Source organism: Spermophilus citellus (genome assembly GCF_964194105.1).
Source record: "Spermophilus citellus genome assembly, chromosome: 8".
NCBI lineage: Eukaryota > Metazoa > Chordata > Mammalia > Rodentia > Sciuridae > Spermophilus > Spermophilus citellus.
This window is the reverse complement of record NC_138189.1, coordinates 58716787-58731614: the sequence shown is the minus strand read 5'-3', so window position 1 is coordinate 58731614 and position 14828 is coordinate 58716787. Positions and strand designations below refer to the sequence as shown.

Below are 14828 nucleotides of genomic sequence, written 5' to 3'. Positions count from 1 at the left end.
ATCTGTCACTTAATAGTGCAGAAAACTTCTTTCTTCTCTCATTGTTAAACTTCAGAACCACAAGAGTCTTGTAGAAGATGAAACCAAAGCCCTAGGAAATTAAGGGACCTGCACAAGACTGTATGGATTGTGTAGCAGAAGTATAATTAAAAAGGAAGGACCTTGGTTCCCAAATTGTTATTTCTACCATTGCTCCATTTTTTTTTAATGTGCAAATCTGTTCAGAAATGGTGTGAAGTTTCCACACGCTGTTGGCTGGTGAAATAACTCTCATGTCTAGTTTGTCAGTTTCTACTTCAGGACCAGTTGTAGACTTTTTGTCATTTTAGACCCGAAGTCTTGAATTTCAGTTCAAATGGATGGTCATCAGTTAATACCACTGATAATGACTAGAAGTGACAAAAGGAGAGGGAACATAAGTCCAACAGAGAATTTCATAATCCATATGGAAAAGAAATGCTTAGCCTACTCTGGATTTGATATCCAGATGGCTTTTAGTTCTGAGAAAGTCTTTAGCTTATTCCATGTTTCACAGATAAAAGTTGCACAGTATTATCATAAGATAGGTATGATTTGTGTTTGCTTTGGACATTCATTTCTTTTCAATGGCTTGCACTTAAGACACATGTTTGGTTCACTCAAGATGCCATAACACTGATATCACCCTAAAATTGAAATTAAACTCCTTTGATGCTATAAAAACAGAATGCTTGGGATGAGGTCCATTGAGTGAACAAAGAGCCCACATTTAGGTTGTGCTATCCAAATGCTGGATAACAAGCAGAACTTGGAGTTGCTTCGGCTTGCTGCAAGGATGACAATTATTCCCAGGAAAACCTACATCTGACATGGTCAGAAGCACAAAACACAATTTTTTTGTAGTGAGAACAATAACCAAACAACAAACCCAGGTTAGGATTGCAAACTTGACCTCTTCCTTTGTAGCTTGTTCACTTGGCTTCCATGGCTCCTAATGATGGCAAAGTCTAAAGACCAATGTTGAATCTTATCCTCTTATTTCATTGTGATCCCAATTTTCATTCTTTTCAAGTCTAGACAGCTTGACGTTTTTGTTCTTTCACTTGAGGATTTCAATGTGGGGCCCACTGAGTTTCCCAAATGACATGATGAAAACGCCCACAAATCCTCAGAGTGGTCTCCCTCCAGAACAGATGTTGTAAGGTGATTTCAGTTTTAGACACCTAAAACAGAGCATTGATTTCCTTATGACTGTGGTTTGTGTTGGTCATTGTGGTTCACAGAATGCACTGGTGTATCAGTTGCTCAAATGAACGCACACAGAGTAACTTCATATTTTTCTCCTGGTGCCCTGCCCAGATCCCCTTCAATGGTAGACCCATCCTTCAGTGGCTGTGAGCATTAACAGGCTGATAGCACCATCATTCTTCAGAGGACTGCCATAGCCAATAGAACTCCTTGCCAGAAGATTCCTGGGAAATTTCAAACCCCTGCCCACTAACCCACTAACCTACCATGAATAGCTTGTGGCCTGATTGACCCATGAGGTAAACTGAGACCAAGATCTCTGTCCTCCTTGGGAAGGTCTATGATGCCATTCACATTCTCCATCTTCCTGTGGAATCAAGCTAAGACAGCTCAAGCTACATCTTTGCTTAGCTGCTTCTGCTTTCCTTATGTCATCACAGGTTTCACCTCAGAGCCCTCCTGCCACCTGTCACATGCACAATCCTCTCATCAGAACTGGATCTCAAACAACTGGATCTCCTCCCCGGCTGCCTCCTCCTCCACCTTCTCCCTCACCTCTTCTCTCCTTCCTTCTGTTCCTCATTATTCTTCTTAGATTCTTATATAAATATGCAACTTATATATGTTGATTTGATCCTCTCATAAGCAAAACAAATTTTTCTAATTTTGGATGGGCAATTTTAGTCATGTTAAACTGATAACAGTAAAGTATATCAAGGGGAGTATAATTGTATTTTAAAATTAATGTATCTTACATGATTGCTTGACTTTTCCCTAATTACACAGATTTAAGGTGTGAAAAACCAGAAATAAGGATGAATACTTATTTCTTGATTTTTTTTTTCATTCAACAAATATTTTTTCAGTGTCTGTTCTGAGCACAAAAGTAGATGCTAAATGTGTACTTGTAAACAAGATACACTGGGTCTCTACCCACTTGAGGCCTGCTATCCTCCTCATTTATAATTTTGACTTAGGAAGACACAGATATAAGAAGAAAGGAAGTTGTAAATTTGAACTCTCTTATTGCAACTAAAGGTAAACTTTTACCACTTCCGTGAGAAGGGTATCAAAAATGTTACGGAGGAACGGCTCAGATTCACCTTCTTCTTTTTCATTAAAAAAGGATACATGTCAAAGCCTGGTATGTCATAGAGGCTCGACAGATATTTGTCAAATGAACGCACACAGAGTAACTTCATATTTTATCTTTTTCATACCTCTTTCTTATGTAGCAGTAAAAAATAGCAAGAAAACCACTTATTAATAATCCAACACCAATCCCAATTGCAATGTATTTTTCATAAGAATCCACAGCATATGAAGTTAAGGTCAAGTGCTCACACCTTTCTCCAGTATAACCAGTATAACACCTTAAAAAAGAGAAAAAAAAAGTAACTTTAAAGCCTACAGAATGGCAGGGAGTGGTGGGGAGGAAAGGAAATAATTTAAATAGGCAAACACCAAGTGAAATCAATGTGTTAAGGTATGAAGTAGCTTGAATTTCACAATAATCATCTCATTAAGACCCCATATTTTCCCCTCAATGGTAGACACAAAGTGTAGTATGCTTGTCAAGAAAACTGAGCACCAGGGAGTGATATTGCCAAATTATATTGTTTAATTGTGTGCATGTATGAATATGTAACAACAAATCTCATCATCATGTACAACTGTAATGCATCAATAAAAAATGTGGAAAAAAAGAAGACCAAGCAAATCAATGATCATAAAAATTGTGAACTTCTTATGAAGATTTTTGCCTTGCCCTGTTTCATTTTATCCTACAAATAATCCTGTGAAAACTAGGATTCACCTTTGCATATCATTAAAATACCGATTCTGATTTAGTAGTTCTGAGGTGAAGCATGAATTCTACATTTCTAAAAAGCCCCAGCTTCCACAGATGCTGCTAATCTGGGAACTATATTTTTTAAATAATGAGGATTAAGCAGAAAAAATAAAAAAAAAACCTTTTTGGAAAGTCAAGTACAAAGAGGACTGGCAAGTCACATTCAGATCAAACACAGTTTTAACCAAATAAGGTAGAGAGTGGCACTGTACTGTGTAAAACAACAAAGGCATAAGTTCACCTTCTCCTGTCTCCAGGACTTGGGAGTTCTTTGCAATTACCTGCAGATGGCTTTCTCTAGCTCATGGTGGAATGCACACATCCCATTGATGCAGTAGCTATTATGATCTTCCAGGCAAGGGTGGGAAAACCTCAAGGCTATGGGTCCTTCTGCATAGTCATCTAGAAAAAGGAGATATAATACTAACAAATGAAGTGTGTCCTACTTCATGACTTTTAACACATATGTAAGAGGACATTTAAGATTATTTTAGGGGTACTTTGCCTTTTGAGCTATTGATTCTTTGGCAGGTTGGTTATATTTACAAGTGTTTGGTTAGTATCATCCAGAAATGTAATTCATTTATTAGAGTGAAAAGGTGTACCCATGATTGTTCCATTCTTTAGCTACCTAATCAGGTACAGAGGCAAGTTTGCCAAAAGGTGGCAGCATTGGTTATAATCTTAGCAGGTTATTTTGAGTAATGTTTTCCATACCACTGCCTGAATCCTGATAAATATAGAACATCTCATATAATCTTTATATTTTTCTCCTTTACACTGAGTAGTTGGCACTTAGGAAGGTCTGGATTTATGCTTGTGAAATAATAAACAATTTTATTCCTTCCCCAGAGGAAAAGATGGTAAATCTAATTTAAAATGAAATCTAATTTAAAATGGGACATTTTCTGTAATTGACTTGAGAAGAGGTATTTGTTATGACCCATACAGGAATCCAGAAACAACTTATGGTTCTGGCTTAAATAGTTATATGACAATTCCATCAAATATTAATTAAAATTTTAACTCAGTTAAGAGGTATTCTGAAGTAATGGTAAAAGCCATGAACCTGGGATTAGAAAAACTCAGGTTTTTATTTCTAGCTCTAACACGATGCAATTGAACATGACTAGACACAATTTTTGTAGTCAAGTGTCCAGAAACCTCCTTAGGGGAAATCCTCTTCAGGAAGATATGTTCTGGCAGCACACACATGGTTCAGGATGCCTCCCATCTTCTGATATGCTAAAGACATACGTAGACCATCCTTACTAATTATGCAGTGGGGATGACTCTTGTATAAAACTGCAGAATTGATTTTTTTTGGTATATTTTAGTTAACTATTTCTCAAGCAAATTTTTGGTATTTTAATTTATCATTGCTATGAATGAATGTGTCCCTCATGGTTAGTTATTATGTAGCAAATCACCATATTTGCCTTGTTAAGGAGGTTAAGAGAAACCTATTTCTTCATTTTAGGAAAAATAATCTAAAGGATATTTTTATTTTATATTGGAAAAATTAAAACTTTAGGTACTCAGGGACCAACAGGATATTATATCACTTACCTTTTTATCAAGAATGTCCAATATTACCTTAGAATTCACATTCATTTTGTTAAATGTGATATAGTGAACACAATTTATAATTTTAATAATTAATTCTGAGGCAGTGAGAATTTCCCATTATAAGCTGTGCTAGGCTCTTCTTAATTCAAGATTACTCAAACTCAATTAACTAAGCCTAAAATGGGATTTTTTTGGAAGATATGAGAATTGAAAGAAGCCATTTCCAAAGAAAAGCTATGACAGAGAGACTTATCCATCCCTTAAGGAGAATATTAAACTTAATTTAAAATTTTCTGAGATACAAGATTCATATTTCCAAAATAAATAAAAAGTGAAAAGAAAAACTAAAGTTTTTCATCAAGAAAACAAAGAAAAAATAGAGAGATGATATATTCCATCCCACTTTTCCATTCCTATTGCCTATAATTCAGTTAATTTATTTGCAATTAACCATTAAGGAAGGAAAAAATGTGGTGTTGGGAATATTGCTATGACATCAATCACTGAGAGAAAACCACACTTCTTTATTTTTTTCTACAGTATTATTGATCATATTCCAATAAAAATTTTCCCTCTTTGCTCAAAGCTTCAGAAGACAAAGAATTTGGCTAAAAGTTATTCTAAAACCTACTCTAATATTGTTTTGCAAATTGATATTCAAAAAATCAAATATATAAAATATTTTCAATTTTTAAATTAATTGTGGAATGAGGAACAGTTAAATACTACTATCTTTCATTTAAAATTGAAATATTTGACTTTATCTTTTATTTGCTGGACTCTCAGAGTAAGATCCGATGTTTCCTCCGTCCTGGGTCACATCACCAGCATTCACCTCTGGGGGCCTTAAGTGATTTGCATGAGAATCAAAACCACTCAGTCTCAGGTCTTGACAGGCAACAAGTTTTCCAAGTTCACCTGTAGTTCAAACAGGTTTGAAAACAATGCTGACGCTCAACAGCAGCCAGAAGCCACTGCAATAATAATAATAAAATAGAAAAGAAAATACATCACCATCAATAAAAAAAATCAGGTATAAGTGGGGAGGAAAAGTAGCACATGCTAAAAGAACAAAAGCCCCCAAAAAACAAGCAAGAAAAAAGATGGTTCCAAAGATGAAGGAGAATGCTTCATTTTGTCCATGATTTCTTTGACTGTTAAGCTTATAGTCATAGATCAAAATATGATGCTCCTTCAAGAATGCCAAAATGGAAATGAGCTGTCACCGAACACACATGGGTTATTGGAAGCCAAGCAGAAAATATGGTACACTTCACATTCAGGACAGTGGCTGAAGACAACTTTTCTTTCTCTCCTTTGTTTCACTTCCTCCTTTTAAAAGGGCAATTCTTGGCTCACACATTTATCTGTCACTTCAATTTAATAGCATCTTGCTAAAAGTGTTGATAACCCTATAAAACATATAGCTAAAAATTTCCAATGTTGTTTCTATCATAATCCAAGTTTTTCTCAAAGGTTTCAAAGAAGTCATTTGAAGTACAAAAATGGGAAGAAAATACCTTCGGTTTTGTTCACGGTCCAATTACTTTGCTGGACTGAGCTTGGGGGAGTCACAATCACGGCTGCCTCTTCTGTCAGTGCTGTCATTGCTGTTGGGGGTGGGGGAAGCATCTTTAGCAGGTGTGCCTCTATCCAGGTGCAAGCAATAGACCCAGAGTTTTTCTTACTGTGTTTAATCCTATTTCCATTCTGCTTTTAATTTATTCCATTTTAAATCTAGAACCTGACTAGGGCATTTGCTTATCTGTTTTTCAGCCATTCCATCAACTACATTATAATTATGGAAAATAGAAACACATAAATTTTAAAGAAAAAGTGAATGCATTTATATATTAATTCAATCACAAGGATATAATACTGTGGTATTGTAACTAAATGTTATCAACTACTCTTCAATTCTATAGAGCAAACATTTTGGAGTTCTCAAAAAAAAAAAAAAAAAAGGAACCAAAACATACCAGGAGAGGAACATAAGTTTCATAAGAAACTACATTAACCCACAGATTTAATTATTCTGATCTTTATCATGAACAACTCTTACAAACCAACATCTCTTTAATTCAGGGAGAATAAATCCCATTTACATTTACATTACATTCCACCTTGATACAAAGTTAATTAAACAAAAGGGAAATTACCTACCGTTGAACAAAAGGCAGACTGATATTGGAACTCCCAAAGCCATCTTCTGTAGTTGCTTTACTTTCTTTCTCTTATCCTCCCAATCTGACGGGTGGAAGGCTTTTATTGAGCTCTCTGAGTCTTTCTTGCATTATATATTTCATGAAGCGTCATCTGGCAGTTCTTACCAATCAGAAGAATATGTACTTCTGGCAGCAGCCCCAAGCCTTGGGGCGCTCACACACTTGTTTGGGATGCCTGTGTTATCTAGCGATGTGATCAAGTTTCCTTTTGAAACACTGGTTTCCTGTTACCTGTGGGCATACTCCTATATGTAAAAGTACTTAAAACAACAACCCAAAAGAACATGAGTTCAGAAAAGTCTCCACTGGTGTGAACAGAACTGTGTACTAGTTGGGCTAGAAATCAAGGAAGGATTCCAACAAAGAGATTGGCAAATTAGGAGACAGCATACTTATTGTTAATAATAATAATAAAAAACCCTTGATACTATAGTAGTTACATTTCCTTTCATCACAGACTGTGAGTTCTATAGTAAATCAAAATGTTCAGTTAATATGGATGCAGGGGAGAACAGAGAAATTACTGTCAAAATAGGTTTAACATTCCATTTCAGGGGATGGACCAGGGACAGAGCACCTGCTTAGTGTACCTGAGGCCCTGGGTTCAATTCCCAGACAGCCAAAAAAATAAATTCCATTTTATTTTTTGTTACTTAGCTTTACTTATGACAAACTGTATAAATATATTTTAATGATACAATATTAACTTTTTATGTCATTCTGCTATTTAATATTTTTCTGAGTAAATGGAATGGACTACCACATTCTAGGAACAAAAATGCTCAGGTCTGTGCTCTGATAATCAGGTTAGAGAGAACTGATAAAGTACCAAATAGTACTAACAGTACTACTAATAATACAATTCTCCATTGAGGTAAAATTAAGATGACATTTAGTTTAAATACATCTAATGAATAGAAAGTCTTAAATGTAGCAAAGCCTTTTCAATCTTAATCAAGTTATAATTATTAAAATGCCACTCTAAAGGACATAATGTGTAATTATTGCTTATGATTATTATTATGCTTTGGACTTTAGGGGCTTCCCCTAAATTTTCACTTGCCCGAAATTATTATTAAAATATTTTTGTTGAAGTGCTGTGTCTTTCTACCTGGAATTTCAATTGCTCATGTTTTCTGAACTTTGAAAACCTGTTCAAGTCAAGATAGGTTATCATTTGTATCATGTCCACCCAGTGAGTTAGATTTATCAGAAAAGATCCCTTTCTGTATTCAAATATGAATTTGGTTTTAGAAATCACACAAGAATGAGCTTGCTGTATTCATTATAACTTGGGCAATCACTTACCACAAGAGTCATCGTTTTAAAGTTAAAAGAAAATGTAGCACTTGACTCACTTTAGATGTGCCCACATTTTGTATTTTTACCTTTAAGATTATTTTAAAAAACTGTTTATTAAGTCAATTTCTGAACATCATTTTCCCCAGGCAAGTAATATTTGAAATATAAATAAAAGATTCTTCTTGGCATTGTTGGTGAGAACTCAAGAAATCATTTACAAAGTATCAAATAAACCATCCCAAATCCATTTGTAGGTTCTGGAGGGGATGTTAGAACTCACATTAGATGTCTTTGTTTGCTATTTTCATTGTTGTTTTGTAGTGCTGGGGATCAAACCCCGTGCCTTGTGCATGCTAGGCAAGTGCTCTACCACAGGTCTACATCCGCAGCACAAATACCTTTATTTCTAACACTGAGATATAGAAATACAATAATCATCTTTGTAAAAACTAAATGGAACTAGAACAGTTCAATTTTATAGGTTTTCACACTTATCCCAATTCTGTGTGTGTGTGTGTATGTGTGTGTGTGTGTGTGTGTGTGTGTTACTAGGGATTAAAATTAGGGGTACTCTACCATTGAGCTACCTCCCTAACATTTGTAGGTTTTTGTTGTTGTTTTTGCTTTTTTTTTTAATTTTGAGATAGGATCTTGTTAAGTTACCCAACTGGCCTCAAATTTATGATCCTCTTGCCTCAGCCTCCAGAGTTGCTGGGGTTATAGGTATACATCATTGCACCCAGCCCAAATAAATTCAGTGCCAGATGTATACTAAAAACACAATGAACATGTCTTGAATGGGTAAAGTAATAACAGGGCTTTTTTGATTATCAGATGACAAATGAGGAATAGAGGCCAAAAAGAATTAAATAGAGGCTGAGGATATAGCTAGGTGATAGAGGACATGCTTAGCATTTACAAGGCCCTGGATTCAATCCTCAATGACACACACACACGCACACTTACACACACATACACACACACACACACACACACACACACACACAAGTGATTTAGTGATCTGCCAGACACTTGCTTCAGAGTCAGGACTTCATTTCCATTTTTCAGATTCTTAATCAGATATCCTCTGATAGAAGTTGGTATACTGATCTCAACAGAAGTCCCTTGATTATCTCCAAAAATCAAGCTTTAAATGAATTATCACGTAAGTAACTAAATATTAAACCATGATTTTCATTCATATCTGGGCTGAGAGAGATGGATGAATGTGTACTTCTGTAGATGTTTCCCCACTCTGGTAAATTAGGCCATATCATAATAGAAACCTATCTACCACTCTGGTTTAAGGTTTATACAGAAAATGTCTCTAAGTCATTCCACCTGCTTCTTTTCCTTTGGGGCCCATACAAATAGTTCCCCCTTGCACTGTTCATAGGAAAATATATTACCTTCATCTCTTTGACCCTCTCACCCAAAGTCCCTTCTCCCAATCTTGAAGAAAGTGGGAGATGTGTTGTTGTAAAGTGGCTTTTCTGTCATCTTTATTTATTCCTAAGAAATAGTAAGACAAGTCAGAGTGAGAAAAGAGACGGAGGCTCCACTACCATTTTTCTCTCATCCCGTATTTTTTGTCTTTAATTTATTCCTCTCTCTCCTCTATTCATAAGTCCATCTAGAAATTTATTTTTCCCTTTCCTTTTCCTTTTATTCCTTTCTCCCTTCCCCCCACTTCTGTCCGTCTGTCTTTCTCGTGCACTCATGCTTTCTTCCCCCACCCCCCTGCTCTTTCACTAAACTAACTCAACCAGCATTTGTAGCTGGTCATTGGCAAGACATATCCATTCATCTATTGCTTTTCTCTCTAAATTTATTCTGTAATTCTCAGTCTTATTTGCTATTTATTCCTTCATTTGGAAATTACTCATTGTCTACTATATCTATGGCATTGGATGTGATAAAGCAAACAGATAATGCAGATATTCTGACCTCAGAGAACTAAAGAGAGCTAGGAAGAGTACCACATGCCTAAAGCACTGGGTAGGAAATTATGAGCACCATCAACATGTGCATAAAAGGCAGAGAGTCGAGAAGTCGTGCTTACTCAGACTTTCATGGTGTTTTTCATGAACAAGTTTCATTGAAATGAATTTTTAATAAGTAGGATTTTTAAAAATGAGAATGAATTATAAGTGTAGAGGTCAGTGAAGGGAGACAGAGTAAAATGTGAAGGGTGGGCTCTGACTCACATTATCCTAACAGACCTTATTTTAAATTCAGATTCTTCTTTATTATACATGTGCCTTAGGTGAGATGTTTTAATGATTAAGAGCATTTTCCTCATCTATCAAGTAAAAATTTTTAATAAGAAATAAACACACACACACACACACACACACACACACACACATGCACAGAGGGAGGTATTTGGCACATGACTGGTACTCAATTAAGGATAGTGGTTACTACTGAACAAGTATAAAGAGCCACAGCATTTACAGTGGTCAAAAAGAGGGTGAGAGATTTTGTAGCTAATATGTGCTAATGAATCCTAAAATTTCCCCACTAGCCAGGAAAACCTGTCCTCTTCCCATACTGATATTACATCAGGACACTTATTTACATATTATGTCATTGCCTCAAACTCAACATGTTTCAAACTGAACATATTATCTCTTCTCCAAAACCACCTCCTCTTTACAACTTCCTTATATTAACTGATGATAACATCTTCTATCCTCTAATTATAATTCTCATCACTTAGTATATATAATATACATTCTGATTTAGCATGGTTTCCTCTAGTCTAGTTTTTGCATATTAACCCAGCTGCATTTCCATCACCTTGCACCTCACACTTTTCATTTGTATCTGAGACCCTTACTTTCATAAGTATATGCTAAGTTCCTTTTTACCTCCATGTGTTTGTATTATTGCTGAAATCCCATTTATTATTAAGGGTCTTCTTTCTAGATACTGATGGAGTAAGAAAAGCAAATGTATGTCTCCAAGCTCCTCTGCAGGGCCAACATGTGTGTATATCTTACGGACTCTGTATATCCATAAATAAAGATATGATGCCAATGAATTGGCTTTATCTCTTTTAAATGTTGACAAAGGCTCCTTCCTGCACGGATCTTCAGTCAGGATCCTCTGAGTCCTCTTCTTGCTGAGTTTGAGGCAATGACATAATATGTAAAGGCTTGAGTTTGGCCCACTGAACTCAATTTTTTTTTTTTTTTTTGTATCGAGGATTGAACCCAGGGGTGCTCAACCACTGAGCCACATCTCCAACCCTTTTTTACATTTTATTTAGAAACAGGGTCTCTCTGAGTTGCTTAGGGCCTTGCTAAATTGCTGAAGCTGGCTTTGAACTCCCAGTGCTCCTGCCTCAGCCTCCTGAGCTGCTGGGATTACAGGTGTGTGTCACTGTGCCTGGTTTATATTAAATCTTTATAAACAATCCACCCTGCCTTTGGTATCTGATCAAATTCCCCATTCCCTACCCTTGATATAAAAAATGTTGTTCTGCTGTTTCCAAGAAAACTGATAAGCTAGTTTCAGCAAGAATTCCCCTATCCTTGATCTCAAACCCAATTCTTTCTAATTCTTTCTAATTCCTTGGCATCAAAACCACCAACCTCTTATCTCAGCACATTGGCTATAAATCCTCAGCTCTTTGCTATTTACAGAGTTAACTTCAATTTCCCTCCCCTGTAGTCTTTCTTTATAATATTTTAAATAGAATAGACTCTGGGAAGGCTGACTCCTGAATATAATTCCAAAATAACCTTCCTTGCACACATGTACTTTTGGTCATTTTAATTAGGGAGTTAGGCACCCTTTAAATTTAAAGAGGCCCTTTCTAAAATGTTTGCTTGCAAACTTTGGATTTAAATTTTTGTCAGAATTACTGGACAAAGTTGGTTTGGACAGATTGTAGAATATTTTATACTATTTTTTTTTCTTTCAAGTTTGCAAAACTTGCTACGTTTTTTAAGCATGCAGTAAACTGGGTAACAAAATATGGACAAAGAAACAGCTGTTCTTACAAAAAGAGAACACGGCTATCCTTCTTCAATTACTTTTTATTATTTTGTTGAAATGGTATTAATTATAAACATCAAGTCTATTTTCACACAAATGATCAAGAGAATACACTGATAAAAACATGCATTGAATAAGAATCATTATTTTTACATAAACATACTGGGATTTGGGCATGAAAACAGAACACTAATTACATTGTTCCAATAGCCTCAAAATAGCCTTTAACTAACATTCACATGTATTTCCTAATATAAATTATGTTAGGAACATTACATCTATTTTGAGAACAAAATGCCATAACAGAAGAGAGAAGAACTGTGAGTACAAAGCATAAAAGTTTTACTTGCATCCTATAGTTTTGTTTTGGCACATTGAATTTATTATTTTTTACTTTTAGATTACTGAATGTGTGGACAGACATACCAGTTGCTTTTCTTTAATGATCATTTTACTCATACAATATATTATTTTTCTGATATTTGCAGGAAAATACAACCAAAGTTTTGTGGTTTTTCTATATTTTTGGATTTTCCCATCATTTTTCAGCGACTGTATGGTCTGAACACTTTTTATAGGAAGAAACAATGATATATAAACCTAACATATTCTTAATGTATATTTTATTATGATGAGTAGTTATTCACAGTGTGATATAAATTACTTTTACAAGTAGCATTGTATCTTTTGCCTTCCTTAAATATTTTTCTTAAAGAGGACATACTTTTTCAATAGGATGGCCTTGTAGGTTGCATTTGGGAAGATTTTGATTTTTAGTATTCCATCTTTCTTGTATCAAGTAAGCTCTTTTACAGCATATGACATAAAACACAGAATATAATAAAAATTGAGCATGTCTGTGATAAAATTGCATGTGAGTATCCATTTGACTGACAAAATATTTGTTGAAAACATACTGTGTGCAATAGTTACTTGTGTCAAAAATATATCTATTTATTATGAACCCTTTGATGTTTTATTATGAACAAATATCCTTTGTTAATAATAAGCAATTATTACCAAAATTTCACTGGAATTATTTTGGTTTTTCCTAAAACTCAAAATCAGCAGGAAATGCACAAAGTTGCATGAATCATCTAATCCACAATGATTCCATCCATGAAAAAATAAATATAATGTAGTAATAAATAACTTTGTAGTAAAATATAAAGGTTTTTGCCCTTTGTCAAAGAAATACACAGCATGATCCTCAGTTGCTTGATTCTCCCTTGTCGTCTAGTGAATGATTTTCTTAGCTGCCAGAAGAGTATTCTTCAGAAGCATCGCCACTGTCATGGGTCCCACGCCTCCTGGAACTGGAGTGATAAAACTAGCTTTCTCCTTAACAGCTGGCAGAGGAAACAGGAAATATTCTTTATTTCTAAATTTACCTGAGAATTTCACATTTCTAAGCATGCTGTACACAGTGGATTTTTCTGCATTACACATACAAATTCTAACAAACTCTAATTATTTGTAGGATGACATGGGCATAACAAACACATGCACATTTAGACAGCACTCCTGTGTATAATATTTAATATGGATAGAAAAACAATGGGTCCAAGACTATTGGTTCCTCCTCCATACACCTCAGTTAGCTTTACATGATGAAATTCTATAAGCCATGGTTGACCTGATGACCTGTAATTCTAGTAAGCTACTTCTAAAAGTCATGATATTTTCTTTTCTGTTATCCATTCATCCAATTGATGGACACCTAGTCTAGTTCCATTACATGGCTACTGTGAACTGTGCTACTATAAACTTTGGAATGACTCTATTATGCTGATTTCAAATATACATAATGGAGGTCTAGTCAGCCATAAAGAAGAAGGAAATTATAGTATTTGCTGGTAAACAGATGGAACTGGGGCTGGGGATACCTTGCATGCACAAGGCCCTGGAGAACATCATGCTGAGTAAAGTAAAGCCAAATTCAGAAAGTCAAGGGTCAATGTCTTCTCATATAAGAGGCATAAGGAATTAAAACAAACAAACAAACAAATCTCCACCTCCTGAAAACAGAAGGAAGAACAGTAGTGCAGAAGAAGGGGCTGAAGGGAGGAGGAGGAGTGGGAAAGGGGAGAAAAAGGAGAATGAGGTTGACTAAATTATGCTATATGTATATACTGAAAATGTCACAATGAATCCCACTTTTATGTATAATTATAATGCTCCAATTTAAAAAATGTGAATAAATAGAAGGAAGACCAGTAGAGCAAAGGAAGAGATCAGGAGAAGGAAGAGGGAAGGGAAGCGAGGAGTACTGAGGGGATGAAATGGAACAGATTATGTTATATATGTGTATAAATACGTCATAATGAACTCCACTATTATATATAACTAAAGTTCACTTAAAAACAAAAAGACTTGATATTGATTACAAAGGGGAGAGAGGATATAGACAACTCAGTACATGCCATTCGTTAAATTGAATTATTCTTTTTATAACATATCATGTATATGTCTAAAAAATACATTAAAGTCATGTCTGATAAAACTCATCAAATATATTTGAACTATTGAGCACATCCACATAGTTCTGTTTAAAGACATGAAGACTTTTTATTCAGTTTATATACTTCAAGGAAATGACAGGGAACTTAGAGCAAAATTTAAGAATGTGTTCACACCCACAGTATTAA

At 35.1% G+C, this 14828-nt stretch overlaps 2 protein-coding genes across 7 annotated transcripts in view; both read right to left on the bottom strand.

Moving 5' to 3' along the window:
* Positions 1–1147: 1147 nt before the first annotated feature.
* Positions 1148–6854, bottom strand: EPGN (epithelial mitogen; the record flags this gene model as incomplete). Of its 6 annotated transcripts, none has more annotated exons than XM_081304489.1 (5): positions 1148–1202; positions 2448–2600; positions 3361–3481; positions 6169–6258; positions 6812–6854. In XM_081304489.1, 5 exons carry the CDS (start codon positions 6852–6854, stop codon positions 1148–1150), a joined length of 462 nt encoding a protein of 153 aa, XP_081160615.1. The 6 variants fall into 6 exon arrangements, with proteins under 6 accessions (XP_081160615.1, XP_081160617.1, XP_081160618.1 ...); XM_081304491.1 differs by having other exon boundaries at positions 2574–2600; XM_081304492.1 differs by having other exon boundaries at positions 2574–2600; positions 6196–6258.
* A 5364-nt stretch (positions 6855–12218) lies between these two features.
* MTHFD2L (methylenetetrahydrofolate dehydrogenase (NADP+ dependent) 2 like) overlaps positions 12219–14828 on the bottom strand; it is a 120887-nt gene continuing 118277 nt past the window's right edge. The window contains exon 9 of the mRNA XM_081302963.1: positions 12219–13529. Within this exon, the coding sequence (XP_081159089.1) occupies positions 13417–13529 (113 nt within the window). The 3' untranslated portion in view covers positions 12219–13416. The remainder of the gene's footprint in view (positions 13530–14828) is intronic.